At 35.0% G+C, this 13,288-nt stretch overlaps 1 protein-coding gene and 1 long non-coding RNA gene across 3 annotated transcripts in view; one reads left to right on the forward strand and one right to left on the reverse strand.

The window, feature by feature from the left end:
• The first annotated feature begins 786 nt into the window (after window positions 1–786).
• On the forward strand, window positions 787–8,982 carry LOC128549146 (uncharacterized). The gene is made up of 3 exons (XR_008367485.1): window positions 787–7,191; window positions 8,116–8,218; window positions 8,814–8,982. It is a non-coding gene; the product is annotated as an uncharacterized LOC128549146 (long non-coding RNA).
• Window positions 8,983–12,578: 3,596 nt separating this feature from the next.
• The window catches only part of LOC123557221 (argininosuccinate synthase-like), a 30,774-nt gene continuing 30,064 nt past the window's right edge, over window positions 12,579–13,288 (reverse strand). For both annotated transcript variants that reach the window (XM_045348586.2, XM_045348570.2), the window contains exon 15: window positions 12,579–13,183. In XM_045348586.2, the coding sequence (XP_045204521.2) occupies window positions 13,138–13,183 (46 nt within the window). In that variant the 3' untranslated portion in view covers window positions 12,579–13,137. The remainder of the gene's footprint in view (window positions 13,184–13,288) is intronic.

Genomic DNA, 13,288 nt, shown 5'->3' on the forward strand with positions numbered 1-13,288 from the left:
ATCTTCTTCTCAAAAACCAGAAGCCCTAGAGCTTAGATATTTGGTGTGAAGCATTGTCTAGTTGACCTCTACCAAGTTTGTTCAAATCATGACCCCGGGGTCAAAATTGACCCCACCCCAGGGGTCACTTGATTTTACATAGGAAAATCTTAAAAAATCTTCTTCTCAAAAACCAGAAGCCCTAGAGCTTAGATAATTGGTGTGAAGCATTGCCAAGTGGACCTCTACCGGGTTTGTTCAAATCATGACCCCGGGGCCAAAATTGATCCCGCCCCAGGGGTCACTTGATTTTACATAGGAAAATCTTCTAAAAATAAACCCCTAGAACTTAGATATTTCTCATGTAGCATTGCCTAGTGGACCTCTACAAAATTTGTACAAATCATGACCCCCGGGGTCAAAATCGACACCGCCCCAGGGGTCACTTGATTTTACATAGGAAAATTTTAAAAAATCTTCTTCTCAAAAACACGAAGCCCTAGAGCTTAGATATTTGACATGTAGCATTGCCTAGTGGACCTCTACTAAAGTTGTTCAAATCATGACTCCGGGGTCAAAATTGACCCCGCCCCAGGGGTCACTTGATTTTATTTAGGAAAATCTTCAAAAAAATTCTAAAAATAAACCAGAAAGCCTAGAGCTTAGATATTTCACATGTAGCATTGCCTAGTGGACCTCTACAACATTTGTTCAAATCATGACCCCCAGGGTCAAAATTGACCCCTTCCCAGGGGTCACTTGATTTTACATAGGAAAATCTTAAAAAAAAATTCTAAAAATAAACCAGATGGCCTAGAGTTTGGATATTTCACTTGCAGCATTGCCTAGTGGACCTCTACAAAATTTGTTCAAATCATGTCCCCCGGGGTCAAAATTGACCCCGCCCCAGGGGTCACTTGATTTTACATAGGAAAATCTTTAAAAAAATTCTAAAAATAAACCAGAAGGCCTAGATCTTAGATATTTGACATGTAGCATTGCCTAGTAGACTTCTACAAAATTTGTTCAAATCATGACCCCACCCCATGCGGTTACTTGATTGTACATAGAAAAATCTTAAAAATTTGTTAAAAATAAACCAGAAGGCCTAGAGCTTAGATATTTGACATGTTCCATTGCCTAGTGGACCTCTACAAAATTTGTTCAAATCTTGACCCCCCCCCCCCCCCACCAGGGTCAAATTGACCCAGCCCAGGGGTTACTTGGTTGTACATAGAGAAATCTTCATAAATTTGCTTAAAATAAACCAGAAGGCCTAGATCTTAGATATTTGATATGTAATATTGCCTAGTAGACTTCTACAAACTTGTTCAAATCATGACCCCCGGGGTAAAACTGACCCCGCCCCAGGGGTTACTTGATTGTACATCGGAAAATCTTCCCAAAAAAAATCTAAAAATCATCAGTTTGACATTTGAAACATGTAGCTCATATTACTCAGGTGAGCGATTCAGGGCCATCATGACCCTCTTGTTTAATATTATTAGGTCTACAGATTTCATAAAGGTAAATGGAACAATTATCAATGGTGACAGTAGTCCACCAGACCCCTCAATAACAGGGAAAACAGCATGTCTAGTCCTTAAAACCAGTTAATTTTATATTTCTTTATTATAATAGATTACATAAAAGGAGTAAAACATCACACAATTCACCAAATTTTGCATTTTCATCTAGTATGTTTACCTATTTATATACAAACATGACCTTCCACTACAGTTGTGACGTGGAGATTTTCTACTGATTGAGCAGAGGAAGCTATGTTTTAAAACTGTTATATAGCGGCTATAGCCCAATTTGTTTTAGTTTTTTGCAAGCTTTAAATGTACAGATTATATGAGTTGTTGAGGGTTTCTCTTGAAAGACGGAATGCAGCATTCTTGCATGAAAACTTTTTTTCCTGGATTCCAGCATGTGTTGACGGGAGAAAAATAGTGCATATGCAGTGTTATTAATTTGTACTGTTTGTTTGTATATACGTTTATTTATAGTCGTCATCGGTAACCGATATGGGCGACTCCTCAAGAAGACTGTTAGTAATGTCAGTAGGAGGATAGTGCAAGATACGCTCTTATCCCGATGTTAGTAATTTTTAGTTGGAGGAGCGGGGACTTGAACCCATGACCCCTGGTTTCCTAGTCAGACAGTGTTACCACTGCACCACTGCGTCCGCTCTGTTGATTTGTGCGCACCTGTTATGAATATTTAAAACATGTTGACCGTTTCCATTAGCAACAGAACGGTAATTAAAATTTGTACCAGAATCGTAAAGTCATCACGTATGAAAACAATACAATTAGTCGTCATGTGTTTATGGAAGCGACATAACACCTTTGATTGTGTATTAAAGTCTGCAGAAACCCTTGAGATAATGTTGGAGACCCAGGCAAAAACCAACAGTACTGCGGGTTTCTGCAGACGTTCACACACAAGAAAAGCCTGTATTATCCCTATATACCGGTAAAAAGAATAGCTTAGGTATAGGTAGACTCGATTCTTGACATAAGGTAATATGTCGTATCAAGGTAATAAACATTAACAATTATATAACACTTTCATAGACAATTAGGGCCTATGGTTCTACAGTATGTAAGATGCTGTAAAGGATGATACAGTGTTTCCCATACCTCGAAAGTCGAACTCGTGAAACTACGATGTTGAAAGTCGAAACCACGATGACGAAAGTCGAAATCACGATGGCGAAAACACGAAACTACTATGGTTACATTAGATTTCTTTATTCCCTCCAATAATCATCCGGGAGATAATACGATATTTCATCATCGTGGCTTCAACTTTCACCTTTTGACTTTCATCATCGTAATTTGGACTTTTCACCATAGTGGTTTCGATGAAGAAAACACGAAACCACGATAGTGAAAACGCGAAATGATATAGTGTTTTCATCATCATGGTTTTCGTGGTTTTGACTTTCACAGTCGTAGTTTCGAGTTTTCACAATCGTGATTTCGACTTTCACCATCGTGTTTTCAACTTTCAATCTTCGTAGTTTCGTGATTTCGACTCGCATAAGTTCGAGATATGGAGTTCAGAAGTAAAAAACGATCAAAACGGAACACTGTAAGATAAGCATTATCGATTCGCACATTTTCAAGAAAATTGTATCACTTTATTCGGCTGATCGACATAAAGATTTTGTTTCTTTAAAACGGCTAACATAATTTTGAGTTTTCAGCAACGATTATCTTTATAATTTTTTACCTGATTTGATTCCTTACGCAGCGCATGCAATATGAAGCACGTAATTGTAATATAGCTGTTCATATTAACATCGCAAATATTCTATTTCAAATCCAAATTGAATTTCTTTAAAATAAAAGAAATTTTCTCTGTATAATGATTCAAGGAAAATTGTTTTTATGACAACATTTCGTATTACTCATGCACAATTATGTTTTTTTATTTTTCCTTTCAGTGATTACAAAACAGTTGTTCAATGCATCGCCACAGTCACAACTCAATATCAGTTCATATTTTCAGGCCGAGTGTTTTTTCGCTTGAAAATTGCATTAAAGCCTTAACAGTTGGTCAGATTATCATCAACATAGAAGCATTTGATGATTTATAGTACTTACGCCGCTTGTAAAATGTTTGAGTCTCGTTTAGACCGAAAGTTTACCCCAAAATATTGAAATCTTACGCGCAGTCAAACTCCATTATATCACATATTACAAAGACAAAATTTAGTTCTTTTTGAAGTACAATATATATACTACAAACTCTTACGGAATTTTGTCGAAATTGTTCCTGGTTATTGCATTAGACATAAAAAAGACAACCCCATGTAAATTTAATTTAAAATGTTGTTTGTACATGCATTACTGACCACTGCTAGCTAGGTAAACCAGTACACATCGATGGTTCTACGCTAACTACCTTGAGCAAGCTATCGTACTAACTAGAAGTTAAATAGTGTGATTTCTTGGCTTTTTTAATCACTGCTTGAACAACTTGACAGCTGCACTTGAGCGTATTTTCATGAGCCTTGTGAATTCAGATTCAATATTCAATTAACATAGAAAGGGGAAATGCGGGACGACGAGTTGTCTTTCTTTCAGGCCAGAGCCCAAAGAAAATAATTTTTTAGAAAAGAATTTATCGAAAGAAAAAGAACAATTGCTCGTGCGCGGAATTTTTTTTATCGAAACGGAAGAAGAACAATTGCTCGTGCGCGGATCTGAGTGCGTAACGGGGCGTTGTTACACCTCAAAATGGTAGCAACGCATTTTGGTAGTCACTACCAAATTCGGCGAATTTTGGTAGCGACAAAATGCGTTGCAAGGGTACATAATTATGATGTGTTAAGGATCATGGAATGGAACGTATTTTGGTAGTTTTTTCTACACCAAAGGCTTTTTTTCCATTTTACATTACGCACAAGAGAGAGAGAGATAAATAAGGGAATGTCTCCTATAAAAATGGCGGGGGAGGGGGTTCGGTGTTCCCCTCCCGAGATACTGTTTTCGTATAAAAAAAACAACCAAAATGTATATTCCTGGGCGTGTGAAAGGGGCCTCAAAATATTGTATTGTTTTGTTGTTTAAATGTGCTGGTGTTGTTGGAGGAATAGTCCAACGAGATTTTTAAAGCACGAAAATGTTGAATTCTGTAAAACGGAGTATTTTGAGGATGGCACGTGGGTCCTCCGCCTAGATATTTTTAAAACGTCCCACATAAAATGGTGAATTCTGTGCATGTTTTAGGGGTCTTAGATAAATATTTCCGGCAAAAAATTCTCTTTAAAGGTGAGGGGTTTCGAGAGTCCACCACAGATATCTTTGAAACACAACGTAAAAGACGAGAAAGTTATGTCCGGAGTGCCTGATATTTTACTTGACCAACCACGGTAACTATCGGTGAATAAATTAACCCGGAATTAAATTCACTACCGGATTGGATTATTTATATTAAACAACATTGAAATATTTTTTTAAAAAATTGGTGGATAAAGGTTGCATGTCTACCTTCCATGTACTTCTAAAGGTATTATACAACCCGTCTTATGTGACCTTTTCTCATGAATCTCCTGAACTTTAATTTCAAACAGTTTATACTTACTTATGGACGTTTGTGAAACCTGTCCCAGGGTCATGCGACGGTTTCTTGAAATGTGCCATTTGAAACATATTTAGAGAGCTGCGTAGCATAACTTAAAACCAATGTATATAATTATAACAATGTATAATGAATTTATATTTTGCAAGCATCGACAGCTAACTTTAGTTATGAAGTTGTTGAAACGAAACTATTGACTAAGTTGTGTCCCCCTAACCGAAAAAAATACAAAAAGAAGTCCAGGATTTTATATAGTATATTTTTTTTAGATATTGGTTCCTATCATTTTGCTTTTAAAGCGCAATGATGTTGAAAATGTTCTTTTTTAAAACATGTTGAAATTATAATAAACGTTTTAGGATCGTCACATAGGCCTACGCTCAGTACGTGTTACAATACATTGGCTAGCACAAGTGTCTGTGCAAAACATTATTTTAAAATCGGAAGAGTGGTTTCAACGGAGAAGTGTATTATAGTGCTGCCACTGTGCAGCTGTGAAAGGACATCTGGAAAATTTGACTTTTGACTTCCTTAATGCACATATCTATGAAATATGTCTTATTATAAATAAGAGTAATGAGACTTTTTTGTCCTAAATGAAGCGTGACTACCGCTACCGGAAAGATCTTTTATGACTAGAAAAAATACAAGCACTTCACGTGTAAAAGATATTCAAACAAGATAATATATGCACACTTCTCAAGAGATACACCATAAGTTATTGTAATATAACAAGAGCATTCGAGCCGTGCCATGAGAAAACCAATATAGTGCGTTTGCAATCAGCATGGATCCAGACCAGACTGCGCGGATGCGCAGGCTGGTCTGGATCCAAGCTGGTCGCTTTCAAAGCCTATTGCAATTAGAGAAACCGTTAGCGAACAGCATGGATCCTAACCAGACTGCGCGGATGCGCAGGCTAGTCTGGATTCATGCTGGTTGCAAACACACTATGTTTGAATTTATCATGGCGTGGCTCATTTACTTTGAGGCAACAAAAGCAAATTTTAGAATTCTTGTCGTTGTTTTCGTTTATGATTAAATGAACGTACTTTCGGAAATTCGAGAAAAAATATAATTACATAACGAAACATCCTCCCTTGAAATAAATATAATTTGACTGCAAAACACACACACACACACACAACTATAATTACATGACTGTGCACTTTATATAAATTCATTATGAACTTTTATATCTATAGACAAGTGGGCGTTCGATCTTATTTCTATTCTAAAAAAAAAGCTTATGAAAAATTATAAATTCCGAATACAACTTATCTTTAACACCTGACCCTGCAATGTCATTAAATTAAAAAGTATTGGAATTACTTCATTACGACAAAAACTGTCTCGTTTACCTTGACACTCCCCTCGCCATCTAGCTGTAAGACCTATCATTTTTGACAGTTTCTGGCTACCCGGAAGTGACTGAAACAGGATGTCGTCGTAACAAACTTGGTATATATTCGCCGATTTTCATTTCAATGTCACTTCTGAATTGGAAAGTCAACTAAACCAGTAAGTACAGTTTACTTAAATATTCAGAAAATTAAATGATTTATCAGATAGATCTAGTCTTTTTTAAATAAACAACTTGCATTTCAAAAGTAATTGGTTAAAACTGTTCTTAATTAGAGATGAAGCCGGCAAATTTTAAGAAAATTGGCAGATCTAAAGTCATGATAAATAGCGTTTATTTCATTTAAAAAAATAACATCATTTTTTAGCTTTGCTATATACATAGAAGTATAAAATTTCTTTTTATATCTCTTTGCTATATATAACCATGGCTTTTTTTTAAACAAAAATCACTTTAAATATTTTTCATAAATGTTAAGAATCTAAAGATAATAAATAAGTAAACATTGTTAAATAAAAATATCTGTCAATTATTCATTTCTTTACTAGTACCAGAATTTCTTTACGACCGTTAATTTTTGTACCGGTGTCATAATATTTACACGATCGTTATTTACAGAAAACCACCACCAGCAGCCATGAAATCCGTCGCAATTGTCGCCCTTGCTCTCGCATGTGTGCTCGGTCTTGCCACAGCCCAGTTCGGGTATTACCCCGCTCAACAAAGCACAGGCGGATTCGGAAACGGTGGCTGTAAGTTTATTATCTTAACTCAACTTTACGGGAGCTTAAAGGGAACATCTAAGTTTTTATATGATGCACTAAAAAACTTACTTTAAAACCAACCAATATATCAATTAGGCTTATTTGTTGATTGGTACAAACACACTAATAAAACTGTAGTTTTCTCTGAAACGTTACAAAAGGATAAAACCTTTTAAAAATGTTATTATGTAACATCAGAGGCTCAGGCTAGATTTTCAATGATGTTAAGTTGTTTTGTTTTTCTTACTTTGTCTAGGAGAACGTTGAACTTGGGAGATTTTACCCGCTTGTTTATTCATTTTCCAATTTGTTGCAATGATGATTTTAAAACAAACATCTACCTATCGAAATTTTCAGCTTTAATATTCTTGAAATGTTTTATTTCTTTTTTAAATATGTATATGACAGTAATTGAGCATAAAATGGTCTGCCCGCTAGTTAATCCGAGCATAATAGAATCCTGTGCATTCCATATTTTGATATTATTTTTTCATTGTAAAACCAACACATAAGCAAGCATTTAAGTTAATATCTAAAGATTAGTTTTTTTTCTTTGCTTTTTTTATTGTTTTTTTTTTTTTTTTTTTTTTCACGGAAGACCTTTCCATTGTATCGGGACAACAAAATGGATACAATTCCGTTCAAATCATTCGGGAAAAAAGAAAGTTTTGTTTGTATTACAAGAATTAATTATCAAAATATATTTCATTCATAAACGACAGATATTAGAATTTCAATCGTGACAATGGCGCTTATGCGTGTATTGAATCTTACGTTTACTCAGGAGAAGATATTCTTCCAATGAGACATACGAATCCTCTTTTTCTCATTTTTCGCGTTTTCTGTTCCGTCACAATTGTTAGTTTTCGTATTTTTCACATTTTCAAAACTTTCACATTTTTCACATTGCAGTTTTGGCCCTCATTGGTATGCTAGTTCTCTTGTTCACCCTCTTTGGATTTAACAATTCCGACAACGGAGACACCACTATCATCTACGGAAATTTCTCTGGACCGTAAGTTGTCTCCCTTTATTACTCAGTTTCTATTTTTAACTTTGCAGTTTTGTACTTGATCGGACTTCTGGTACTACTTTTAGCACTTTTTGGCTCTGGCACATTTGGCTCAACAAATACTTTCATCTACGGAAACTTCTCAGGACCGTAAGTCAAAGCTTTTTTAAGCTTGAACCTATTTTGATTAGTATTCCGAACTGATAATTATTTCAAATCTTTAAAACCGACAGAAAAAAATGCACATACATTTTTTCTTTCTGATGCTTACATTTTTCTAAGGACAATCGGTATTTTCCGTGCAATTCTGGCATTCGTCGTCAGATACTGTTGCTACGAGCAAATTTCCGGAAACTGCCGAATCTACTACCATAAATTAAATTGACATATGCGTGAGTCAAGCATATTAGTTGTAACATCTATAATATAACACGACTGGCATTTTATTTTATAAGTTCATGAAATATCCTTGTCACTGTAATATGTAACACTATTTCTTCTCCATTCAGTTGTAATATAAACACTGTAGAAAGGTCTGACGTCTCATATTTGGCAGATATTTTGCAATTCAAACATATTTCTTTTTCTCCAATTTCAGAACTGGTGGCAAGTAAGCGCTAAACTCCAATACCAAGACATTTCTGAATACCGGACAAAGAAACACACGCCGATTGCGATATCAGAATTACCGTTATGTGATCATTATTTCATTTGTACTGCTGTGGTGGCATTATTTCATGGATATAGAAAAATAAAAACATCTGTCTAACCCCAAAAATGTGTCTGTTTTCATGTATACTAGTATTTGGTTACAGCCGATATAATATGGACTGTAGGCCCTACTCGCGCATAGCTTTTCTCTGATAGCAATGTTAAAATCTTGCTATAGCTAAGTGCCACAATCATAGCTGATTTCCTTTTTTCTATTCAAGTTGGTTTTTATTATCCGTAATTTAATTGCTCGATATTAACCTTTAACCTGCTGTCGGCAAGTGGATCAACCTTTGCGACAAGTGCAGTCAAAGATCAGCCTGCACATCCGCTATTCAGTCAGTAAATTTTCAATGAACACCCCTTTGAATAATAAGTGGTATTGCCCAAACTGAATGATGGACCAGTCCATTTAAGAAATTTAGCAGTGTAAGGGTTAAGGACTGTGCGTTTTTTTATGCATCGTTCAGGTTAAATATCAAAATTTACTATCGAAATTGCGGGTATGTTATGATCAAACGAAGTTGGAAAACTGACGTTGTACTGATATTAATCATATATAAACAGTATAAAACTTGATGAACTTTCAAGCAATGTCGAAATTCCCAAAGTTCTGTTATTTAATGGCATGTTTTGCATTATCGTGTTATGATTTTGACAATTTCATATTTCAATACTTTGAGAAAGATCTATTACTGCTTTACAATAGGAAGGAAGGTACGTAAGTCTATAGGAAAATGTGTATTATAAACTTTAAGCTCCTGTACTCTTGTATCAATCGGTGGTTATAAAGTGACCACGAAGTGACCAACAGCACGAGTATCTGACACTTCTGTTCTTGATCCACTATTATTGAACATTGGCTCAAAGATGTCTACGCCTCCTCGATCAGTATATAAACAAACCGCTGCCCGTCTCTTACCGTGCAATGATTTCTTCCCTTCCTATCGTACCTTTTAAATATTTATATCTTCAGCAAATTCAGATGTTCGCTTCAACAATGAAATTATGCCGATTTTCTTAAGAAAAAAAATAATTTGAATTCAGTAATTCAAAACCTTAAAAGAAAGCGAAGTATACCAACTATTCCAATATCTCTACGAGCAACATAAAAACATCTGCTCGATTATAAGAATGATTTGATACTGTAACAGTAATACATTTTTAAATATCTTTACAAACATATTCATCAATATAAGATTGCTTTAATAAAGGAATACAGTCTAGCATACATTAAGCAACCAGCCAACGAGAGCGATATCATCTGGCCATTGAGGTGGCCGCTCCGCAAGACAAGCTGAAATTAAACAGAAAGGTCAACTGGGAAAACTTGGTTAATGGCTGCTTAAGTCACGTGGTTTGTTAATACAACTGGTCGTGAAGACAGGTTCAAATGTAAAATAAAACAAAGAAATTCAATTGTTTTATTCTATACCTATTTTATCTATCCAATCGCAAACGTTCATTTGCAACACGTGACCGTACAATATATTACGGTATTTGGATGCACGTGCGTACAAAAATCCTGTATTTTCTGTATTTGGACGCACGCGCGTACAAAAAAATGCTGTATTTTCTGTATTTGGACGGTTCAACAGTCCTATGTTAAACATACGATAAAGCCCGAAACGCGTGAAAATGTTCCGAATGTAAATCGGATTAAGTAGGCGCTCTATGTACAGAGTTTGATTATGCGTCTTGAAATCTGGATTTAATTTGAGTTTGTTTTGTTTACAACACAAAAAAACGATTCAAGGGATAACAATGCCATCTGATTTAGATATTAAAACGTTCGTTAATAATCAAAAACTTCAAAATACAGTAAAAAGGATCATCAGATGTTGGAATATTTGAAAAGTCGCTTAAAGAAGCCGTTCCGGACGAAACCTAGAAATTGGTATCAGCCCTGTCTGTCTGAATAGCCTCAGCAGTTTTTATTTAACGGTTAAGAAACAAAATGGAGAAGATTATGAATGGCAACGGACGGGCGGTCAGCATCCAAAACATATCTGCTGTATAATTCAGTTTTCGTCGGATCTTCACTAACTTGCTGACAATGTTTGTGAGCATTACATCTCGGCCAGTTTCGATAACCAGCTAAATTGTACCAGGCACTCTTTGATTATAGTCCTTGAATTACTCGAAAAACGGGGAATTTAGCCTTGTCCGCTCTTTTAAGTCGAACAGTTTTCATCCGATCTTCACCAAACTCGCTGACATTGTTTGTGGGTATAATATCTCAGCCAAGTATTATTACCACCCAAATCGCCAAATGGCTGTTGTAGGGAGGTTGCACCATATACTTTTTTTAATGATGATACGCAGAAAAAACAACATTCAATGAATTACGTATATTACTTATGAGGTGAAATAAATATAGAATAAAAAGGTTATTTAAGGTCTAACATTGTTCTGTATAATATATATTTGCACTCATACCAAGCTGGGAAAAAAACTAGAAATGGCAGGAATACAATATTCAGTGAAACATTTTTAATTTAAACTATTATTATAGTAAGATAAAATAGATATAGAATAAAAGGGTTATTTAACATTGCACTGTACAATACGAGATATATTTGGACTCGTACCAAGCTGAGAAAACCATATTGAACTCGCCTAGCGGCTCGTCCAATATGGTTTTCTCAGCTGGGTACTCGTCCAAATATATCTCCGTATTGTACAGAACAATGTTAAATAACCTAATAATATTATATACCGATACAAATTCTGCCAAAAATACAGCTTATATGTCACGAGTAAATATGAACGGGTAGAAAAAAATCCGTATTGTACCTTTTGTATTGTATGTTGCCGGACTACAATCATTAATATGCATGACCTTACAATGTTATATATAAAAAGAAAAACTTCACTTATTTCTATTTTAACATCGACAAACTATTAAGATTTCGTTCGATAACAAAACAACAAACAAAAAGGCGGAGGTATATAATAAAAGAGTCATTACAACAATAGTTAGGTTTTGTATTAGGTTCTCGTGAATTTTGCAAGGAGCGGATCACACTCGGCGCTTGCGCGCCTCGTGAGATCCGATCTAGCAAAAGCCACTCGTCCCGATCAAGCTACTATTATAATAACCCTATATATCATCTGAAATAAAGATATTTGATTTTTCATAGATATTGGTGTCTAACAAATATGTTCAGCAGGCACATAACCTTTTGAGAAAAAGAGCAAGATAGAAAATAAGCAAACAGCTCAAAAATGATGAATGGTGTTTTGATGTAATTTTACATAAAAATCTGATTTCATCCGTATTGTTCATACAACGAAAAACATGTCAAGACTTGTGCATTGTGTGGTTAAAATGTATATATTCGAACACATATATATGCTAACAAAAACAAAATAACCATAATTTTGAAAGTTTACTTAATTTGATATGCCAATGCATAGGAAATTCCTTGGTATCCAATAAAAATGTCATTACGGCAAATTATGTTTCAACTTTCAATGTACTTGAAGCAGACTGAAAATACTTCTTTTCTGGCCGGAAATCGAACCCGGTACCTCTCACACCTAAGGCGGACACTCTACCACGTCGCTATGAAATCTAGCTCAATAGCAAGGAAGAATATAATTCACCGTTATACCCTACTACATACTCAAAAATCAACAACAAAAATATGAAATCCCAAACTTTTATTACAAGGAAAATTATAGCAAATTATTGATTAAAACTTATCAATGTATAAAAAAAGTATACGGGATCGAAAATTATCAAAGACTGAAATGTGTACGCGAACTTGAATGAATATCCGTGGATAAAAACAACGCGGATCTTATCTTTTTCAGTAATATTTAATGCAGACATGATGATAATCCAAAATTATTCCTACTTGTTAATGTAGACATAACCAGAAGTCTAAATAGTAAAGTCGAAACAAAGAAGTTACGAGTTTGGTTGTCGGATATTTCACAATGACAGAAAACATACATTTTTAAAACAGAAATTAATATAAATGATTTAGAGCATAAAATGATTAAAATATGCATATAACGATCAAAACCACTCCCATCAATTTTTGCCGGTGTAAAATAAAATCCTGAAGAAAGGAAGGTGATATTATCCAAACACAAATACACTAGACTGGCCCATTTTAACACAAAGGCCATTAATGAAACGTGCGAAAAAGTAGATTTATATGTAAATCCATAAATGTCGGTTAGATCTTTTGACGTCCGATTCACTGTCTGTTATCGCTGTTCCGCAGTCGCTGATATTCTCGCAACCTACAATTTATGACATTATATTATTTTCGTACAACTTCAAAAGGAAATGGATAAATTGAATAATTAAAAGACCCCCGTCCATAGTAAGTGCTATATGACTGGTCT

The sequence above is a fragment of the Mercenaria mercenaria genome, chromosome 15, assembly GCF_021730395.1.
Source record: "Mercenaria mercenaria strain notata chromosome 15, MADL_Memer_1, whole genome shotgun sequence".
Taxonomy (NCBI): Eukaryota; Metazoa; Mollusca; class Bivalvia; order Venerida; family Veneridae; genus Mercenaria; species Mercenaria mercenaria.